Source organism: Bos javanicus, chromosome 4 (genome assembly GCF_032452875.1).
Source record: "Bos javanicus breed banteng chromosome 4, ARS-OSU_banteng_1.0, whole genome shotgun sequence".
In the NCBI taxonomy this organism is placed as follows: Eukaryota; Metazoa; Chordata; class Mammalia; order Artiodactyla; family Bovidae; genus Bos; species Bos javanicus.
In genome coordinates, this window is record NC_083871.1 from 105,327,292 (window position 1) to 105,347,283 (window position 19,992).

Sequence of the window (19,992 nt, forward strand, 5' to 3'; positions counted from 1 at the left end):
TGAATGTTTCCAAATATTGATCTCATCAGCAGGTTACCCTTAACCTGCACCTTTTCATTTTTCTTATTCAAGAAAATAAAACAATGTAATAAACCTCCCTTCTCTCTCTCTTCCTCTCCTTCCCCTCGCCTTCTCCGCTGTCCCCTCCCCCTCCCCTGTGTCTCCCCTCCCCCTCCAGGAACTTTCTGCATCATCTCACTGTGCACCTGTGTGGCCGGGATCAACTTTGAGCTGTCACGTTACCCCCGCTACCTGTACGGACTCCCTGATGACATCAGCCATGGCTACGGATGGTCCATGTTCTGTGCATGGGGGGGCCTGGGCCTCACTCTGATCTCGGGATTCTTCTGTACCTTGGCCCCTTCTGTCCAACCTGTCCCGAGGACCAACTGCCCCAAATCCAGACCCGAGAACGGGACAGTGTGCTAAAACAACAAGCCCATACTCACACACACACACACACACATATATATATATATAAATATATATATAATATACATATATATGACAAAACTCAATCAAAACAATGCCAGTGCCAAGGCAGAGTGGGGGTCGGCCCAGGCACCCACATCTCGCCGGACTGTGTGTCGCCTCATCACCAAGATGGGGGAAGGTGTTCCCCTCACGTGGCTCTTCCATCGATTCATAACTTCTGACTCCGTGGTTTCTTGAGGACAACGTGAGCATCACCCCTCAAAGACAGGGTCCTGATTCCCACCACTCACAAGGATGGGGGCATGGAGGGGGGAGGCTGGGAGGAGGGGGGAGGCTGGGAAGAGACGGTGCCTGTGGTCCAGGATGGCACAGGTATAGACAAGAAAATGCCCTCCCCTGAGCCGACAGGAGGGGACACCACCCCAACCCCGGTCATATCGCAGAGAAACAACGCCCTTAGTTCATAGAATGTAACCAGATCTTCGAGGCCATTTCCAGAACCATTTTCTTCTCTTGCTCTTCCTGTTCTGATTTCCTTCCTGGCCGACCAGCGACACACCAGAAAGTGGAAGAGAAAACACACTGAGAAGGAAGTTTTCTCTCTGCTGCCAAACTTTTGGATGAAGTTACGGAGGTGGGAAGGGGGAGAGAACGCCGTGCTGAGAGGCAAGACCCACATCAATGAAAGGACACTTCCGTGGATGCTCAGAAAGCCCAGTCTTACCTTCCAGCTGCCTTACACCCAGTTAAACAAGAGGCTGCCCTGCCCTGAACCCAACCTGCACTCCCTGGGCAGATCGGAGCCTTGGAGTAACCCTCTGGTGTGTGTGTGTGTGTGTGTGTGTGTGCGCGCGCGCGCGCGCGTGTATGTGTGCAACAACTTTGGATGGTTTCCTTTTTTTCCTTTTCACCTTTTTAAAATACTGCTGGATCATGACTGTTGTCTATCATTTGTGGTGGTTTCATGGCCCAGGATGGAGGCCCCAGGAACTAGGAAGCACCATGAGGGTGGGCCTCTGTGGGTGCCAGTTCTGCAGCTTGACATCCCTGCTGTGTGTGTGTGTGCGTCTGTGTTTTCTGAGTGTGGGATTTCTATCATTTGTGTTGCATTTTTCTATTATTTGTAGTGCAGCTGAAATTCCCCGAGGGCAGAACCAAGAACAAGAGCACTGGGCAGAGGACCTGTGTTGCTGCACGTCCCAGGGCTGGGGTGCCACGGGACTTGGCCCCCTAACTTTGGAAGTTCAAGACACATCTGGGCACACAAGCCATGAGCAAGGAAGGGAGCACGGATCAAGAGGGAGAAGGGAAGTGGCCTCAGTTACCGCTGGATAAAGTCTGTACACCAAACGAGACCTTTCCCTTTCCGTCACGGAAGCTGTCCTTTGTCACTGGACATCCAGCCCTTTGCTAGGGGCGACCTCTGTACAGACGAGAGAAAATGGGTCCCATGCAGAGAGAGCCGCCATGTCCCATGGGCTCCAATTTGTATGATATTGTGTAAATTCACAGAGAACTCTTGACTCTTGCCATCTTCGTCCTTTCCCTCTTGATATTCAAGGCCATGAATCCCAAAATCGCCGTCGTGGTGGCTAGCATCCAAGCAGAGGTGGCCTCGATCCAGCCCAGTGTCCCAGGCTCGGGTGAGCATGTTGGAACTGTAGGTGTTGGCGAGCTGTGATGTCGGCCAGAGGGTTGTGAAAGCTGTGGGGACGGGATCTGCTGGCTGGAGTGGGCAGCAGTGGCCAGTGGTCACCTCGGTGACCCCACAGGGGCCGAGCAGCCCTGGGAGGCAAAGAGTGAATTCCCCGAGCGGTCCAGCCATGGGTCCACTGCGTAGCCGAGGATTCAGTTGCTTCATAACTGAATGTGCTCTGGGCACTTTGCCTCTCACTCAGCAGCCTTCCCCCAGCCATGCCCTCTGTTTCATCTCCCTGTCTTCTGCCCCGTCTCCCCTCTGGCTCCCCGCTTTCCCCACCTATGAACCATTTCCCTTCTCACTCTTCCACCCACCAGGCTCCAAGTCCTGCCTCTGTCCTCATCTGCTCTTTTTGACTGTGTGTGTATGTGTGTGTGCAATTCACATCCAAATAGGGCATCTGATGTGCGCGGATGGGTGTGAGTGTGGGTCTCTGTGTGTGTGTATCTCTGGTGCATTTTGTGTACATTTGTGTCAGTGCACACCTGGACGCAGATCTGGGTGTGCTACTCAAGACTTCCTTGCTAGCGACACGGGTCAGTTTCTGCACAAAGGCTCACGTGTGAGTGCCCTGTGCGTGGGGTGCTGGGACATGACTGGGCGGGAAATGCTGTTAGCTCCCAATTGTACCTCTAAGGATGACTTTTAAAACAGAGGATTTATTCTATGAGAAAGGAGAGAATTTTCAGGAGAACCCAGTGTTTCAATTGTTTAGGGAATTTTTAAAAAATAATTTTCTTTGAAAAGTTCAATTTCCCGCTTCAGGGGAAAGGCGTACTTGGGCTTGAGGAAAGGTAAGGGGAAGTATCTCAGATTGAGAGACCTGTACCTCGCTTCCAGGTATCTGGACTGGGCTCCACCTGGCTGGGAGAGATGGGTGTCCACCAGCCTCCATTTGGGGCAGAGGGCTTGTCTGTGACCAGGTCCGAACTTCAGCTAGTTCCCAGTTGTGGAAAAATGGAGAAAGAAATTCCAAACAGGGCAATTTGTAATCAGTCACTTAAATTCTTAAGTAACTTTTCTTAAGGAACCAGTACTGTTCACCAACCTGTGATTTATACCCCTTTTTTGAAAATCCCGTGCTTGCCATAAATAGATCATCCACTCTCTCCGACTGCTCATCTTTATCGTTGTTGTTGAGTCGCTGAGTGGTGTCTGACTCTTTGTGACCCCAAGGACTGCAGCACGCCAGGCTCCCTTGTCCTTCACTGTCTCCCAGAGTTTGCTCAAACTCATGTCCACTGAGTCAGTGATGCCATCCAACCATCTCATCCTCTGGCATTCCCTTCTCCTCCTGCCCTCAATCTTTCCCAGCATCAGGGTCTTTTCCAGTGAGTCAGCTCTTTGCATCAGGTCATCTTTATAACAGACCTTTAACACAGCCTGCTGCATCCCTTTGAAGTGTCCCTAAAATGTTAGGAGAACTCCTAGGAAAGAAGGAAACCGCCTGGGCTCAGCTCACCATCAGCAGAGCAGGAGCTTGGACCTGCTTTTTTGGTCATGGGGCCAGAAAGGTACAGATGCGCACACTCTGCGTCTGTGTCTGCTCGGGACCAGGAAAGGCCTAGCCACACAGACAGGATGGAAGCCCTGGGCAGGTGGCCAGTCCTGGCTGTGGGAGAACCGCCCTGATGACCTCAATCCCTCCAGCACAGGGACTTGATCCCAGATGAAGACATACCACCCCAAGCTCCTACTGAAGCTGTCGTGCTGTGAGGGCTGAGGAAGAAGACCAGGAAGAAAGGAAGGAGGAGGCTCAATCTGTGAGCCTCTTTAGCTCAGACCCTGTTCACCCCAGGTCAGAGTAGGACCCAGCCCTCTGGTGGGATTCACGGTCAGCAGCCTTACCGACCAGCCCACACCCCAGGTCAAGGTCAAATTCCCTACAGATGTATAGACAAAGCCTATACTGTGTATGTGTTCTGAGCTCCATGCAAGTCAACCTTGATCCCAGGGCCTGTTTCTGCTTTTGTTCCTTGCCCTATGACCCTGGGGATTCAGGAAAGTGGGGTGTCTGCCTGGAAAGAGGTCCTATTTCTTTCTCTCCCCATCTTGAGAGTTTTGGTTTCTTCTTCTGTTTGCTATTCCCTTCTCTCTACTCACTTCCACTTTCCCTCTGCATCAACTTCAGTCAACTAAAATAATTAAGGAATTTGTCTTCAGAGAGGTTCATATGCTCCAAGCAGCACCCGCCCCCCTCCCCCCATTCCTTGTTTGTTGGGGCTGTAGGTTTCATGAGTTCTGTGTTTCCCTGGCATCAAAGTGTAAGAAAATTTCAAGTGTGCCTGTTCAAGCTTCAAATCCTCCTGCAAGCCCCAGCCTTTTAAGAACTAGACCTTTTTCATTTCAGGGATCACAAAGTCACAAAGACTCAGTGACTCCACCATATCAAGACAAAGCCTTCCTGCTTCACATGTCTATATGTGGCACCCTGGGCCTCGGTGCCATTCGGGTATATTCTCTGGTTGGGAGTGAGCAGTTCCTCCTAGCAATGCTTGCCTTTCCTTTGATGAGGGAAGAAGGTGCCCTGAGACTCTGAGTCTGGGCTGTACGTCTTAATATTCATCCACAATCACGATGAGAGGTCCGAGATTAAAGAACTTCATGTCGTTGTCCTGATTTAGTGGGAGGATGGGCTGCTTAGGGCTCCAAAGCTGCCCACCTGAGTCAGATTCAAGGACATGAAATCAAGTACACCAGCCAGAGTTGTTTAGAATGGACTCTTCACCTGGGTTACTCTGAGCACGTTTGTTTCAGTTCAGTCCAGTCATTCAGTCGTGTCTGATTCTTTGGACCCCATGAACTGGAGCACGCCAGGCTTCCCTGTCCATCACCAACTCCTGGAGCTTGGTCAAACTCATGTCCATCGAGTCAGTGATGAGAACATTAGTGAACTGATTTTCAAGTATCTGGGGAGGGAAGAAGTAGGAAGAAGTACACTCTGGTCATCTTTGGTGTGATTTGTGAGGGATGTTTGCTTGCTTCTCGTAACTAAAGAGAAGCCGTTCTTCAAAGTATGTTCCCTCTACACCAGGGACCAGTCTTTCCCAGGGACTCATCCAGCCCTTTCCAGGGCGGAATGATGAGTCATGGGGTGATTTGACCACAGATAGAAGTAGTTGGTACATAACAGCTGGGTTGGCTTCTGTGCTGTCTTCCAGCTGCTATGTAACAGAGTAAGGGGACAGAGTTTTAAACCAGCCCCCCTGAATTGATGGTCACAGAAGCTCCAGATGTCCCTCAACACAGTCACCTTGGTGGTATAGAAAATTAGAAAAATAAAATACAAAAGAAAAAAAGTCCTAGAAGGTTGTTCATAATTCCATGTCTGTGAGACATCATAATGGCCATAGCCCCGATACCTGCCCAATCGGTGGTGTCTCTGGGTTGGCAATTGGGGCCTGGGGTGCAGCCCATGACTGTAGAACCATACTGGTCTGTGTGGAATTGAGGGCTTCCCTAGTGGCTCAGATGATCAAGAATCTGCCTACAATGCAGGAGACCCGGGTTTGATCCCTGGGTCTGGAAGTTCCCCTGGAGAAGGGAATGGCAACCCACTCCAGTATTCTTGCCTGGAAAATTCCATGGACAGAAGAGCCTGCAGGATACAGTCCATGGGGTCATGTGGAGTTGAGCCTGTGTTCAAGGCAGTGAGAGCGTAGGGCTTTGTGCCCCCAGAGGTAGCAAACAGGCCTTTGAAGTGGCTCAATGCCAGAGCTTAGGGACAGTGTAGAACAGAGCTAAGAGCTTCCTACTTGGTGATTTCCTTCACCTCCTTTTTTTTTTTTTCTATTTCTTTTCTTTTGGAGTGCCATCTCAATCTAATGATAGATACAAGAGTACTGAAGCCAGAGTAACTCACTAATTCAGCTACACTTGCGTAACGCAGTTACTGTCCATCTCATCTCAGTTCTGCACTCAAATGATTGGTGACTCTGGGCACTGTGTATTCTCCATACTTGAACTTCCTCATCCACAAAATGAGGATAGTGATAACACTTTACCTCATGGTATATTAAGGGTGACCAAGACACTGCAAAGTTATTTGCAAACTGTTCCGATTCTCCTACAGCAGGCAAGCCCCCACTGAATGGGATTCTTCCACGTAGTCTCTGAGCTTCACTGCAGAAAGGATAACCTAGAATTGGAGGACCGCTGCTGAACAGGACGCACTGTCCAACTTAAGCATGTGGATTTTATTCAGTCATCCAGCTTCCTCAGAGAAGTCGGCTCCTTAATTTACCCATTCTCAGGCTTCCTTCCTTTTATCCAAAGTCGATTTTGCCAAGAGCACTCTTAATCCCTCTTTGTTATTCCCAGAGGCGATGAAATAAGTAAACCATATGTAGAAAATAGCATATATGAGCTAAAACAGTTAACTGTTAACCAAGACATATATTCAATGCCTTATTTTTTTTTTTTTTTTTACCATTCTCCTAGTGTTAATAATTCTCGCTGTTCTTGCCCAAGGGGTTGGGAACACATCAGATTTCTGAAACATTCTAATGGTCTTTTAAGTTGAAGATGGGAATGAGTGTTAAGCCACTGGGATCTTCTTTCTCTGGTCAGTTGGTGAAGAAGATGGCTTTGTCAGAAGCACATGGGTTCTGATAGGTTCTTATGATGCATTCACTGGGAGTTGTTCTGGGCGCGATCCTGTTGGGGGAAAACTCAATCCTAGGTTCTAAACAAGGAAAGATTGCGTTTCCCAAAGGGTCAGCATGCTTTCCGCTTTGCAGGGGATCAGCTTACAGTGTTACGATGAGACCTGCTCTAAGGGAAAGCTGAGTCATTCATTGCTCCCAATATGGTTGGAGCCCAGCCAGGGATGGAGGAACCACCCAACCGCAGGGGGTGTGTGTTCACCACTGAGAAACAGAAAACTGGGTATCAGCACGGGGGTCCCACAGCTGTAACTCAAACCTGGCCTCACTCTGCTAGACACCAACCTCAGCAATTGCAACCCCTGTTCTTCACTTGCAAGGACTGGGTGTTTGGGGACCTCTGTGCACCTCTGTCCTCTCCTGGCTATGCGTTTCCCTTCCTCTCTGGGTCACCTTAGACCTTTTCTGGCCTGAGTGTATCTGTGTGTCTGTGTCGCTGTGACTATAAATCTGCCTTTCACATACAGAGCTTTCATAACTCCTCCTCCTCTTTCCCCATCTCCACCCATGGTGTGACTGTTTTGCTATTCAAGACTATCTGTAAAAATGTACAAATAAAAATGGAAACTGAAAATAGTGGGGAGGGAATTGAGACTAGACAAATGCATTGCTGTAGCCCTCAGTTTTCTGAGGACTTATGTGGACTGCCCGGAAACCCCGAGTCGGTGGGATTCCGAGGCAGGGAAGCCATTGGCCCAGGAGGTTGTTTTTTTTTTTTTTTTTTCTGGTTGTTTCTCTGACAGTCACGAGTGTCTGCTTGGAACTCTCTGTTTGAAAGGTTTTGGCCTTTCAAGTGAAACGTTTTTTCTGAAAAGTAAAAGTAAATCATCCAAGTGTGAAGGTGAAGGTTATCGCGAAGGTCAACACAGAGGCCCGATCCGGGGGTGGTATTAATCGCTTTGTCACTGGCTCGCTCGGGGCCCTGGGCGAATCTTGTTACCTCACCGCTGTCTCTGCGTCCTCTCAGCCAAACAGGGGGGCTTCCAGTGCACCTGGGGCGCTCAGTCACCTTGGCCATCCTGCTGCTATTTTGGGAAAGGCTTCGAACCCTTGCTGGAGCGCACTTACCGTGGGAGGTACATTCCAGAGCCCCTCCTTGCTGCTCTCGCCCCACGCTTTCACTCCTCGGAAAGTAACCTCAAGCTAACAGCCAGTTTGTGCTCAGAGTCCAAAGCCTTTTATCTACCTTTTCATTCTCAGACGCCTTTCCACCCACTCTGACGATCTCATTTTACTATCGTTACTGACAGAGCGCTGTCAGTAGGAGGAAGAGTCTCAAAGGAGATGATGTGTGTGAATTGCTTTGTAATCTGTGACTTACTCTACCAATCTGGCGGCTCCTGTCGGAAGCAGGGGGTCTGGCTAAGGATGCGATCGAATCAGAATGATGAAAGCCTTGGTGGGAGGGGAGGGGAGAGGTGGTGGGCAGCAGGGGATGGGGGGGGGGCGGTGGAGGTAAGATAAAGAAAACTTTTGGAGGAGGAAATGGCAGAATCACAGGGCATCCTCAGCATGGCAGCAGAGAAGGATCCCCCAAAGGCTGGGCACCCTGAAGAGGAAGTAGGAAAGAGGAACATGGGCAGGTAATCCTATAATACAAAGAGCTGCCTTCCCCTAGGATTGAGAAGACTAGCTGCTTCAGGGGCGGGATTCACACCAAACAGCCAGTGACCTAACCCTTCCTCCTCCATGATACTATCAATCCAAACTTTCTGCTCTCTGATGGTCCACAGTGATCATTTCTGGGGGCAGTGCTGTCCAGCAGATACAATACAATGCAAGCACCATATGCCATCTTAAATATCCTAGTGGCCCCATTTTTAAAAGTCCAAAGAAACAGGTGAGATTAATTTTAATACCTGTTTTAACCCAACATATCAAAAAAAAAAGTATCATTTCAACATGGAATCAAAAAGTATCATTTCAACATGGACTCGGTATAAAAATTACTGAGCTATTTGATGTTCTTTATTTTTTTTTCCAAATGAAGTCTTCAAAATTTGATGTGAATTTTGCTCTTAGAAAACACATCAGTTTGAAGCAGCTACATTTCCAGAGCTCAGTAATCCCACAAGGCCACCAGCTACCACATATAAGACAGCAAATATTTAGACTCTTGGTTAGGAGTTGGAATCCCCACTCACCTATGAGTCACTCAGACCTCATGGCTAATAGGCTGGAGATCCGTGTTGGCCCTGAGTAGAAAGTGCAGGATTGATGTCCAGGCTGCCATCCTAGCCCAGGAGAGGACCACTGCTTGTCAAACACGTCACATCTGGCCGAGAGGTTCAGTGCTGCCCTTGGACACAGCCCCAGATGGCCCATCAGAGTTCTAGAAGCCACAAAGCAAGTCACTTTTTTCAGCTATAGGAGCACTAGCTTATCCTTTATCTAGATGCCCTTTATCTGAGGGTAGAGAGAGGGCCAGACGGACCTTGTCTTTGTCAGGAACAAAGATCTCCACAACCTCTTGTCACCTGGTCCAGTCACCTGCTAATAGCATCTCACCAACATTCAGAGCTGTTTTCTCAACCCCTTACTTTCCTTAAATGCTAAAAGAGCAGTGGCCACGGGCAGACTGGGTCTCCTAGGAGGTGACAATGACAGGCTCTGTCCCTTACACTGGGACTCAGGGTCTACTATTGCCCACCTCTCTTCCCTGCCTGGAGGCCTTCCTTAGATTTGAAGAAACCTCTTTTGGGGGTGGAGACAAGAAGTGAGATCTTTAGTGCCAAGTACAGAATAAAATGCAAGCAAACAACCCCTGGGCGTTCTCAAAGCATTTAGAAGACCAAATATGACATGGTTGGGTTCATTTAAAATACCACGTTCTGAGCCCTCGGTTACTGAGCAAAAGAGAATGAGCTGATTCGGTGAGTATGTTTTATATATGGTCATTAGACAGGGACCATAGCCGACAAAACTCTCGAAACACCTGGAGTGTTTATGGTCCACCAGATTATTGCTCAGTCAATAGACATTGATTTACCTTTAATTTGCATAGTGCTTTCTGATTGGTTAGACAAGGTGTGACGTGTTCTGCAGGATTCCAACATCACCTCTGCCCTCGGAGGTAGCAATTCCTGTGGTTATTGGTGCTAAAAATAAGATTAAATATTATGTTAATTTGTTCTGATACGATGTGAATACGTGTTGTTTAATCTTAACAAGAATGCTACATCTTATCAGATCTATTGTACTGTCTGTTCCTTCTCATAGTTAATTAATTACAGGAAAGGTGATCCAAACCAGATCTCAAAACTATTGTGCTATTCTGAGAGGTGAATTTAACAGGGATGTGGGAGGGGTGGGATGAAAAGGGAAATTGCCAGGTTCCTGTGACTTTGCAAGAACTGAGGAAGCAGAGAGCATTTGGGGACTTCTGACACTGACTGCATCTTGCAATTTTCTTTTTCGAATTTGGCAGAAATACTGTATTTCCATCGATCGAAGAAAAAAAAAAGTGTCTGGTAATTAATTAAATGACTTGTTCATGGAAAAAATAAAAATAAATAACCTGTCAGTTGTGGAATGTAAACTGATTAAACAATTAAATAAAGAAGATCATGTTGTGTGTTTTAAGTGATTGTGTCTGCTTGGGGAAGAGGGGTCAACCCTGTGCTCTTGAATGGTAAATGATGGTTCTCCCTCAGGCGTTGTACGGGGAAAAAAATTGAATGACTCATGTAGGTAACAGACAGAAAACTGTAATCCTGAAGGAAATAGACAGTGAACATTTCAAGCACATGTAAGCCAAAGGCACATGCTTTTCACATTGGGGGCTGGGGCATGGGGAGGGATTCAGAGAAAAACCAGGAAACTATTGTTCTTTTTCTCCTAGTGTTGACATTCATAACATTTTTTTTTAAAAGACTTTATAAGATGCTCAATTTACTGGTTACATTTTAACTTGCCATCCTATTTCTTAGCTTAGTAAGAAGAGAAATTTCTCTTAACAGTCTTCATCATCCCTATCCCTACCTTAGAATTCCAGCTCTTTTCCACCCATGTGCCTTTTAAATGTTTCTAGCTCACTCCTGGGGAAGACATCTTCCCTAGATGGTGGGAGGCCGAAGGTGATGGGAGGTAGGCGCTTTTTAAGGATAAAGTCAGTCAGTATCTTGAGTTTTAAGCCAGAGTAACTAGCTCTGTCTGGTATAAGTGGAAAAGCCATTTACTGAAAAGACATGAGTAGCTGGAACCCTACAGCGCAGGCAGGAAGAGATGAGCAGCTAAATTGGCCAGAATCATACCCATTCCAATCTGAACTCGACACCACAGCTGGCCGGTCGCTGCTATTACCCTGGAGACCGAAGATGGCTGGGCTGCCTTTGTCATCAGGATGAATCCCCAGGTACCCGCTTCTTCCACTCGGTACCCCCAGTGTCAGAATCCCAAGTGGAGGCACCATCTGAGGGGACCAGGAAAACATGTTCTAGAGCCCTTAGCTTCCCTCTTGGTTGACGGGCCCTGCCTTCCATCAAGAGTCATAGAGTAGACAGTTCTCCAGCCCCAGGAAGAGGTGTAGATGCTGAGCATCAAAAAGGGGACATATCCATTGAAGGTGGGATATCTGAGCAAGAGAAAGGATCCGTGAATAAGAGGCACGTTGCTGTGTCTCTGTATGGTGTCCAGTGGCTCTGTGTGTAATCTTCATGACAGTGATGAGCACCATGACTGGCAGCCTCTGCTGATAGACATGCACAGTGTTAGGCATCGTATGGGGCTTCCCAGGTGGCGCTAGTGGTAAAGAACCCGCCTCCCAATGCAGAAGATGTAAGAGAGGTGGGTTGGATCCCTGGGTTGGTAAGATCCCCTAGAGGAGGGCACAGCAACCCACTCCAGTATTCTTGCCTGGAGAATTCCATGGACAGAGGAGCCTGGCAGGGTACAGTCCATGGGGGTCACACAGAATCAGACACAACTGAGTGAGCAAGCACACATGCACAGGCATTGTACGAGAAGACCTGCCTAGACGTAGGCACTAATATAATCAGTGTCTGGTCAGTGTCATCCAACACTCCCAAGCAGTTCTCCACGTCTCAGAGGGTACCGATCAGATGTCCTACCATTTGACTCAGTTCTGGCACCATCTACCTGGAGACGGTGTCACATCCCACAGGTTAAGGGCTCAGTCCCACAAGATTGTCCCCACTTTGGACACCAGTCAGAAGTCCAGGTTGTCACCTGTGCTTTTGACTGGCTATAAACGGGAGGTTTCCTCCTTGAGTTCAATTAATTTGCTAGAGCAGTTCATGGGACTCAGGAAAATAATTTACTTACTAGATGAAGGGTTTATTGGGAAAGAATTTAACTCAGGAACAGACAGGTGGGAGAGACGCATAGGGCCTGGGATGGGGATCGAGGTGCAGACCTTCTGTGTCCTCTGCAGCCAGTAGAATCTCCCAGAAGCTCTGTGTTTACCAACCCTTGTTGTTTAGTTGCTAAGTTCAATCTGACCCTTTTGCGACATCATAGACTATAGCCTGCCCTCAGACTCCACTGTTCATGGGACCTTCCAGGCAAGAATACTGGAATGGGTTGCCATTTCCTTCTTCAGGGGATCTTCCCGACCCAGGGATCAAACCCAGGTCTCCTGCACTGGTGGACAGTTCTTTACCACTGCATCATGTGCGAAGTCACCAACCCTGAAAGTCTCCAAACCATGTCCTTTAGGGTTTTTATGGAGGCTTCATTACGTAAGTATGATTCTATCACTAGCCATTCCCTCCACACTCCCCAGAAGACTGGGGCATGAGATTCAAAGTTCCAACCCTCTAATCACCTGGCTGACTCCCTTAACAACCAGCCCTCCATCCTTAGTGACTTTCCGAAACTACCTCATTAACATAAATTCTAATGTGCTTGAAAAGGGCTTGTTATGAATAATAAGATACTTCTTCCACCTTTATGGAGCTGGAGGTCTTTCAGAATTTCAGAAACTGATGACAAAGGAGCAAATGGTAGAACCAAAGATGCTCCTGTTCTTCTTTTTTCTTAGGAAATCCTCGGGGCTTTAGGAGCTGTGTGCCAGCAACAGGGATGGAGACCTAATGTATGTTTCTTACTATAAATAACAATATCACAAGTGTAATTTTTTTTAAAAGGAAACATATTCTGGAAGTAATGGAAATAAACAGTTAAAACGTTTCAGAAGTAAGTACAGGTTAAAGGTAGTGCCTTACAGAATGAATGAAGGCAAGTTTAACTTGAAGAAATGGGAGACCAGAATCCTAAGGGTCCCCTGCCCTCCTTGTTAGTAATGTCACCTGGAAGAGAGAAGAGAAACACCACTGATCTTAAGAAATGAGCAGGGCCTTTCAGTCCAGCTACCTTCAAGGAGAAAAGCTTCTGTCCCTGCCAGGGTTGGGGTGAGAAGGACTGGGAGCCTGTGACTGGAAGGTCCTATGAGTTTGCTTTGCGCTGCAGTATTCTGACCTAGAAAAGACCCTGATTCTGGGAAAGACTGAAGGCAAAAGGATAAGGAGGCAGCAGAGGATGAGATGGTTAGATAGCATCACCAACTCGATGGACATGAATTGGAGCAAACTCCAGGAGATGGTGCAGAACAGAGGAGCCATGCTGCAGTCCATGGGTGGCAAAGAGTTGGCCATGACTTAGTAACTGAACAATACAACAAAAATCAACAGAAGTAAAAGGCAGGACAGAGTTCAGGAGAGGTGAGATAGTTTCCAGTGGTCCTCCCTTCATGGATTCGTACAAACAGTGCTTAATTCTCCCAGCAAATCTGTGTAGCAATAGAAGTATTGCTAACCAGGGAAGCTGACCAGAGCCTTAGTGTCCAGGGACTTGACTTGAAAGAGGGTCAGTCAAGTGGGCATGAAACACCCATATAGCTGACCTTAGTTACCCAGCCTCCAGAGGTCAGACAAGGTCTTCATCATACATCACACTATTGGCATAAATTATCCAGCAGGGCCCAAGGTAAACCAGTAAACAACGACACTGACCAGACTGATGTTCCAAGGGCTTAGAGGTTATCTCAGGAGCCATCAAATCAGAATCTGCATTTTAACATGATCTCCAGGTGATTTGTATGCACTGACCTGAAGACTCACTCACCTAGCTATGTGATTTGATCATCTGTCTCAACACTTCTGCTGATGTCTTTTATGTAGATCAAGGTCACAGGATGATTTCAAAGGACAATGAACAATATTGTCCCAGTCTGAGGTCTTAACGCCAATCGGAACAGGTATCGTTTTTTAAAAATTTATTTTATGGAAGTCTAGTTGATTTACAAGATTGTGCTAGTTTCTGCTATACAGCAAAGTGATTCAATTATACATCTATATGTATGTTCTTTTTCATATTCTTTTCCATTATGGTTTATTACAGGATATTGAATATAGTTCCCTGTGCTATACAGTAGGACTTGCTGTTTATCCAGTCTATGTAAAATAGTTTCCATCTGCTAATCCCAAACCCCCAACCCACCCCTCCGCCTCCCCCTCGGCAACCGCAAATCTGTTCTGTGTGTATGACTCATAACAGGTATCGTTTTTAACTAACGTGCCGAGAACAATACCTTCTGCTGAGTCTAATGCTGGTTTTTAGGGTCACCACTGGAGAACAAAGCCAAGGAAGTAGGTTTCATTTCTCCCAGTGAGCAGGTTTGAACTCTGCAGCAGCTGCTGCAGGGGCAGGTGTGTGTAACACCATGAGGTTTCGACCCTGGAGGGAAGGCAGGCATGGGGTGGCTCAGAGGGGAGGAGTTCACCTCTTGCTGAAAAAGTCTGGACCACAAGACAGAGTTGGTCTGGAGTGAGGGGACTTGGAGGCCCTTCACCCTTATCCCTCCTTTCGTGTTTTTTTGTGAACGAGATGCCAAGCTTTAGTTGATGACAGCATAACTTAGTGGTTATAAGCAAGGACTCTGTACTCAGACAGCTTGAGCTCAAATTTGGCACCATCCACCAGTGGTATAACCTTGGGCAAGATACTTATCCTTTCTGAGCCTCACTTGCCCCCTCAGCGAATGAGGCTGATACTAGTAATATCCACCTTGTGGGGCTGCTGTGAAGATAAAATGGGTTCATATTGTCCATGTACTTAAAACAGCGCCTGGCATGTACTAGCTGCTGTACACATATTACAATCTCATGGAAGAATTCAATGGTCTATGTGAAGACCTACTGACTAGCGAGACGTGATCAGAAGGTATGAGTCTGGGACTAAATCTTGGAACACAGCCTTCGAAAAGAAAGGCAGTGGAGGACTTCCCTGATGGTGCAGTGGATAAGAAGCCACCTGCCTTGGTTAGCGTGTGCATGCCCAGTTGTGTCCAACTGTTTGCGACCCCATGGACTGTAGCTCACCAGGCTCCTCGGTCTATGGGATTTCCTAGGCAAGAACAGTAGAGTGGGTTGCCATTTCCTTTTCCAGGGGACCTTCCAAACCCAAGGATCAGACCCGCTTAGCTGCAGAGCAGTTAAGCCTGTTCACCAGAGCTACTGAAGCCCATGCCCCTAGAACCCATGCTCTGCAACAAGAGGAGCCACCACAGTGAGAAGCCCGAGAACCGCAACTAGAGAGTAGTCACTGCTCGTCTCAACTAGAGAAAGCCCTAGCAGCAGTGAAGACCCTGTGCAGCCAAAAATAAATACAATTTAAGGGGAAAATATATAAATAAAGAATGCCAGTGGAAAAGGGTTTTCTGCAGGGTGTCTCTATGACTTGATGGTGGTTCCAGTTGTCTGGAGGCAGCAGAAGACCTGTCTCCATGAGCATCACTGACTGCAGGCTGACACTTGCTGCGTCAAGGGTGTTGCACCACCGATTGGGCTGCGGCCCCTACAGCAGTGATGTCCACAGTTCTGCCTCCTGCTCAGTGGCTGGGATTGCAACCACCCCTCTCTATTTTCCCTGTGCCTCCATCTCTCTACTGTTTAGGAGGAGGAAACAAAGTCCTGCCTCAGGAACCTCATTCCTCCTGCAAATGAGGTGGAGATAATGTGAAAAGAGCAAATGGCAACCCGCTCCAGTATTCTTGCCTGGAAAATCCCATGGACGGAGGAGCCTGGAGGGCTACAGTCCATGGGGTTGCAATGAGTCGGACACGACTGAGCAACTAACACTAACTCACACTCTTATCACTGAGGTTTGTAACAGGGGGTTTACCTTGGGAGGGAGGGTCCTCCTTAGCTTTTCGTCCCTTATTTCCCTCAATTTTGGCAGTGTGCCATATAAGACCTGTTTTTTCTCTTTTAAAATAGACTCTGTATTTTTAGAACATGTTTGAAGGTGAAAGTCGCTCAGTCTACCAAGTGAAATGGAAATTCTTTTGGCTTCCTTCAGCCCTGAGAATCAACCACTGAGATGGCCGTTCAAAGACGTTTTTGAATGGAGTTAATGTATCTGGCACTGTGGCTCCCAGACCAACAAAGATCTTCACCATCTGTATTATAGCATAAGGTTCTCCATCTCTGCCAATATATTTCCATTACCGTGTGCTTTTTGTGTGTGTGCTCACTCAGTTGTATCCAGCTCTTTGCAACCCTATGGACTGTAGCCCATCAGGCTCCTCTGTCCATGGGATTTTCCAGGCAGGAATACTGGAGTGGTGTGCCATTTCCTTCTACAGGGGATATTCCCGACACAGGAATTGAACTGCATCTCCTGCGTCTCCTGCCTCAGCAGGCAGATTCTTTACCACTGCATCACCTGGAGGGATCAAAAATCATTTTAGTGGTTTAATAGACTTTGGGGACATGAAGATCTCTCTGAAATTTTAGAGTCATCAGTTGACTTCTGAGGATCTTGTTCACAAGAAGAATTATCTCTTCTTTTAGAAGAAAAAAGGAACATTTCAAAAGATGTAAAAATATGAGGATTCAACCAGGACAAAGAAGCTTTTCTCATCCCATGTGCTCCTTCCTCCCCAATGGAATCTTTGAAGTTGGTTTTCTTAATCCCTCCAACAGTCTCAAAATTCCTTGGGTGTTTTATACCATAATTGGTGGCTTTAATAACCTGATAAATGTTCTAAAATTGTGGACCTTAAAAGATAATTATCTCTGAGGTTCATAGACTAGAACAGTAATGAGTTGGGAACAAAAAAAAAATCAACTTTGATAATCTATATCTACAAGGTGAGTGGAAGAATCCCCAAAAGGTACTGTTTAGAATATAAAATGATATCTATGCAAAGTAGTTCTCATTAATTCTGAACCAAATGGTCATAAAAATAAAATGGCCTTCAGAAAGTACTCTGGCTATCCAAGCTTGAGAATTTGGTTTCTAGCCCCTAAGACTGAGCTTCATATACACTAAAATTAGGACTAAGCAAAAATAAAATCTATCCTCAGCTGTTTTGGGGGCCAAGTGTGGATTCATCTTCCTGAATATTACATATTCCAGCATGTACATTTCCTTCTAGAATAACCCAGTTCTTCTGATGCTGAACACTTTTTTGAAACTAAATCACACAATAGCTTTTAGCCATTTTAGAGGAAAAAAATGTGGTATGCTACCTTATCTACACAAAGAACTTCAATTAAAAAACAGATTCTTTCCTTTAAGAAATTGCTTTCATTGAGGAAAATGCAAAAAAGAAAAAAGAGGAAAACAAACAAGGAGGAGGAAGAGGAGGAGGAGAAAATAAGGGGGGGCTCTACTGTATCCTACTAATTACATTTGGCATAGTTTCTTTCTAGCTGTGATTTGCTCAAATCGCAGTAAGAATGCTGGTTATATAGCATAAGTAACATGCATGCATGCTCAGTCCCTCAGTTGTATCCAACTCTTTGCAACCCCATGGCCTGTAGCCCACCAGGCTCCTCTGTCCATTGGATTTCCCAAGAATACGGGAGTGGGTTGCCGTTTCTGACTCAGGGATCGAACCCACATCTCCTGTGTCTCCTGCATTGACAGGTGAGTTCTTTGCCACTGTGCCACCTGGGAAGCCCTACAAGTGACATACCAGCTTGTAAAAATTAGGAAGATGTTCTTCCTTGCACTGAAGCTTCATCCTTCAATCCTTCGTCACCTTCCTGCTTCAACATTGAAATGTTTCAGCTTGAAATGAGGCCAGACTCCAAGCATCAGCTCCAGACTTGATCTGAAAATCTGTCTCAGTTTTATGTCCTGCACATGGCCTTCAAGTACATGTTAGTGAAGCTTTGCTTTTCACTGTCACTCTCTTTTATCCCTTTATAATTAGCATAAGCGTTCTGCCCACTGCTAAGCCGCTGGTTGACTTCTCCATAATTTAATGGATTTTCTTCTAGGAACTATCAGAACTTAATGTTATTTTTCCTATTGTTAGCCTTTTCAAGGGTTGTATACAGACTATTCTACTGGGATCTGTTACATCTCTCGTTTCTCTTCCCTTCCTCCCTCCAGTCTGTCTCTCTTTCTCCCCTTCTCTCCCTCTTCTTTTTCTTCTCCCTTTATTTACATAGGCACACCTGCACATTGCTGAGTCCCACTAATAAGCCCGAACACACAGCTGGGAGATGGAAAAACGCAGTTGAGAAGTAGAGTGTGGGGACTGGATGTGGTCTCAGGGTTGCTGCATATTTTTGTCCAGAATAGACTATCATGTAAATGATACCCTCCAGATTTGTGCAGTGCACAACCTGGGCAATATTCACAGTGGCCCAGTGGTGTAACGTCAAGGCTGAATCCCCCCAAAATTTGAGACACAGCATATCGAAAGCAGGGTGGATGCTTGCTCGTTGGTATAGGGGCTGCTACAAATGTTGTAGTGGAGACATGGATATGGCTGTTGTTTGCCTATAAGCAAACTGCTGCTGCCTATTTGGAAGCATTTGATTTAGTGAGGATGGGCCTCTCCCAGGTAGCATGATTTGTAGAGCTCATCTCTGAAAAATCAGCTCAGGTCCCCTCCTGCCTTCCCAATCTTCCCACTAGCTGTGGAGGCTTAGACTAGTCTCTTCATCTGACAAGGAAACAGTGTTGGTATATTGACTGTTATGATTTGAATTGTGTCCCCCACAAAGTGATATTGCAGTCCTAAGGCCCAGGGTGCTCCTGATTCTGTGACCCTATGGACTGTAGCCCACCAGGCTCCTCTGTCCCTGGGATTCTCCAGGCAAGAATACTGGAGTGGGTTGCCATTTCCTCCTCCAGGGGATCTTCCTGACCCAGGGATCGAACCAGTGTCTCTCAAGTCTCCTGCACTGGCAGGCAGAGTCTTTACCGCCCAGGAATGTGACCTTATTTGGAAACAGGTTTTTCAGATGATCACGTGATCAACTGGTCCCCTAATCCAATTTATATTTTTGACCATGCCACATGCCAGGATTTTAATTCCCTGACCAGGGACTGAACCCACGCCCTTAGCAGTGGAAAGTGCAAAGCCCTAACCACTGGACAACCAGGGAAGTCCCCTCCCCTAATCCAGTTTGACAGGTATCCTTAAAAAAAAGAAGAAATCTGAATGCAGAAACACCGACATGTGAAGATGGAGGTGCAAAACAAGGAGGGTTATTCATCTATAAGTCAAGGACCAAGAAAGATGGCCAGCAGACCATCAGAATGAGGGGAGAGTGAGGACAGGCTCTCCCTCACAACCTCAGGCAGAACCAACCCCACCTTGATCTCAGCCTCCTAGCCTCAAGAACCCTGAGAAGATACATTTCTGTTCCCAAAACCACCTAATTTGTGGAACTCCGTTACAACAGCCCTAGCAAAGTAATAGTCCTACTAAGGGTCAGAGAAGCACAGTGGAAATGGACTCTTATTTTTCAGTGATGTCCTTGTCACTGCAGCAAAGCATTACCATCCTTAGAGATGGATCTTCTAACCCCCAACACATCAGCATGCATTTCTGCAGCAGCTTCTGTTAATCAAGTCCTTGTTAGGTCCTAGGCATCGTGCCAAGCAAGCCCGTTAATAATATGACCTCACCATGACCTGCACGGCCTCACCATGACCCTATGTGGACAGCATGGCCATTCACCATTTCTGTAGAAGAGACAATGGATTCACACAGCTACGACTCAAAATCCAGATTCAAAACTTGTTTCTCTCTCTCTTTCTTTTAATGTTCTTCTGAGCTAAGGAGAAGGGGGTAGTGGTCTGGGATTTCAAAAGGGAAGAAGACAGTTCACAGGGAGATGGGCCGAGCAAATGTTTGGTGAACGTTGCCTTGCCAGTCTGAGAAGTCTTTCTTATACAAAACAAAGTTGTCTTTGGTGATGGCTCTCT

At 46.8% G+C, this 19,992-nt stretch overlaps 1 protein-coding gene across 2 annotated transcripts in view; it reads left to right on the forward strand.

The window, feature by feature from the left end:
* Positions 1 to 10,380, forward strand: part of TMEM178B (transmembrane protein 178B) — a 417,702-nt gene extending 407,322 nt beyond the window's left edge. The window contains exons 4-5 of one of the 2 annotated variants that reach the window (XR_009736061.1): positions 179 to 1,256; positions 1,563 to 10,380. Coding sequence is in view for 1 of the 2 variants with exons in the window: in XM_061414935.1 (XP_061270919.1) it covers positions 179 to 429 (251 nt within the window). In the remaining variant the exon portion in view is untranslated. Of the gene's footprint in view, positions 1 to 178 lie in introns of both variants that reach the window. The other variant, XM_061414935.1, reaches the window with a different exon arrangement.
* Positions 10,381 to 19,992: the final 9,612 nt, after the last annotated feature.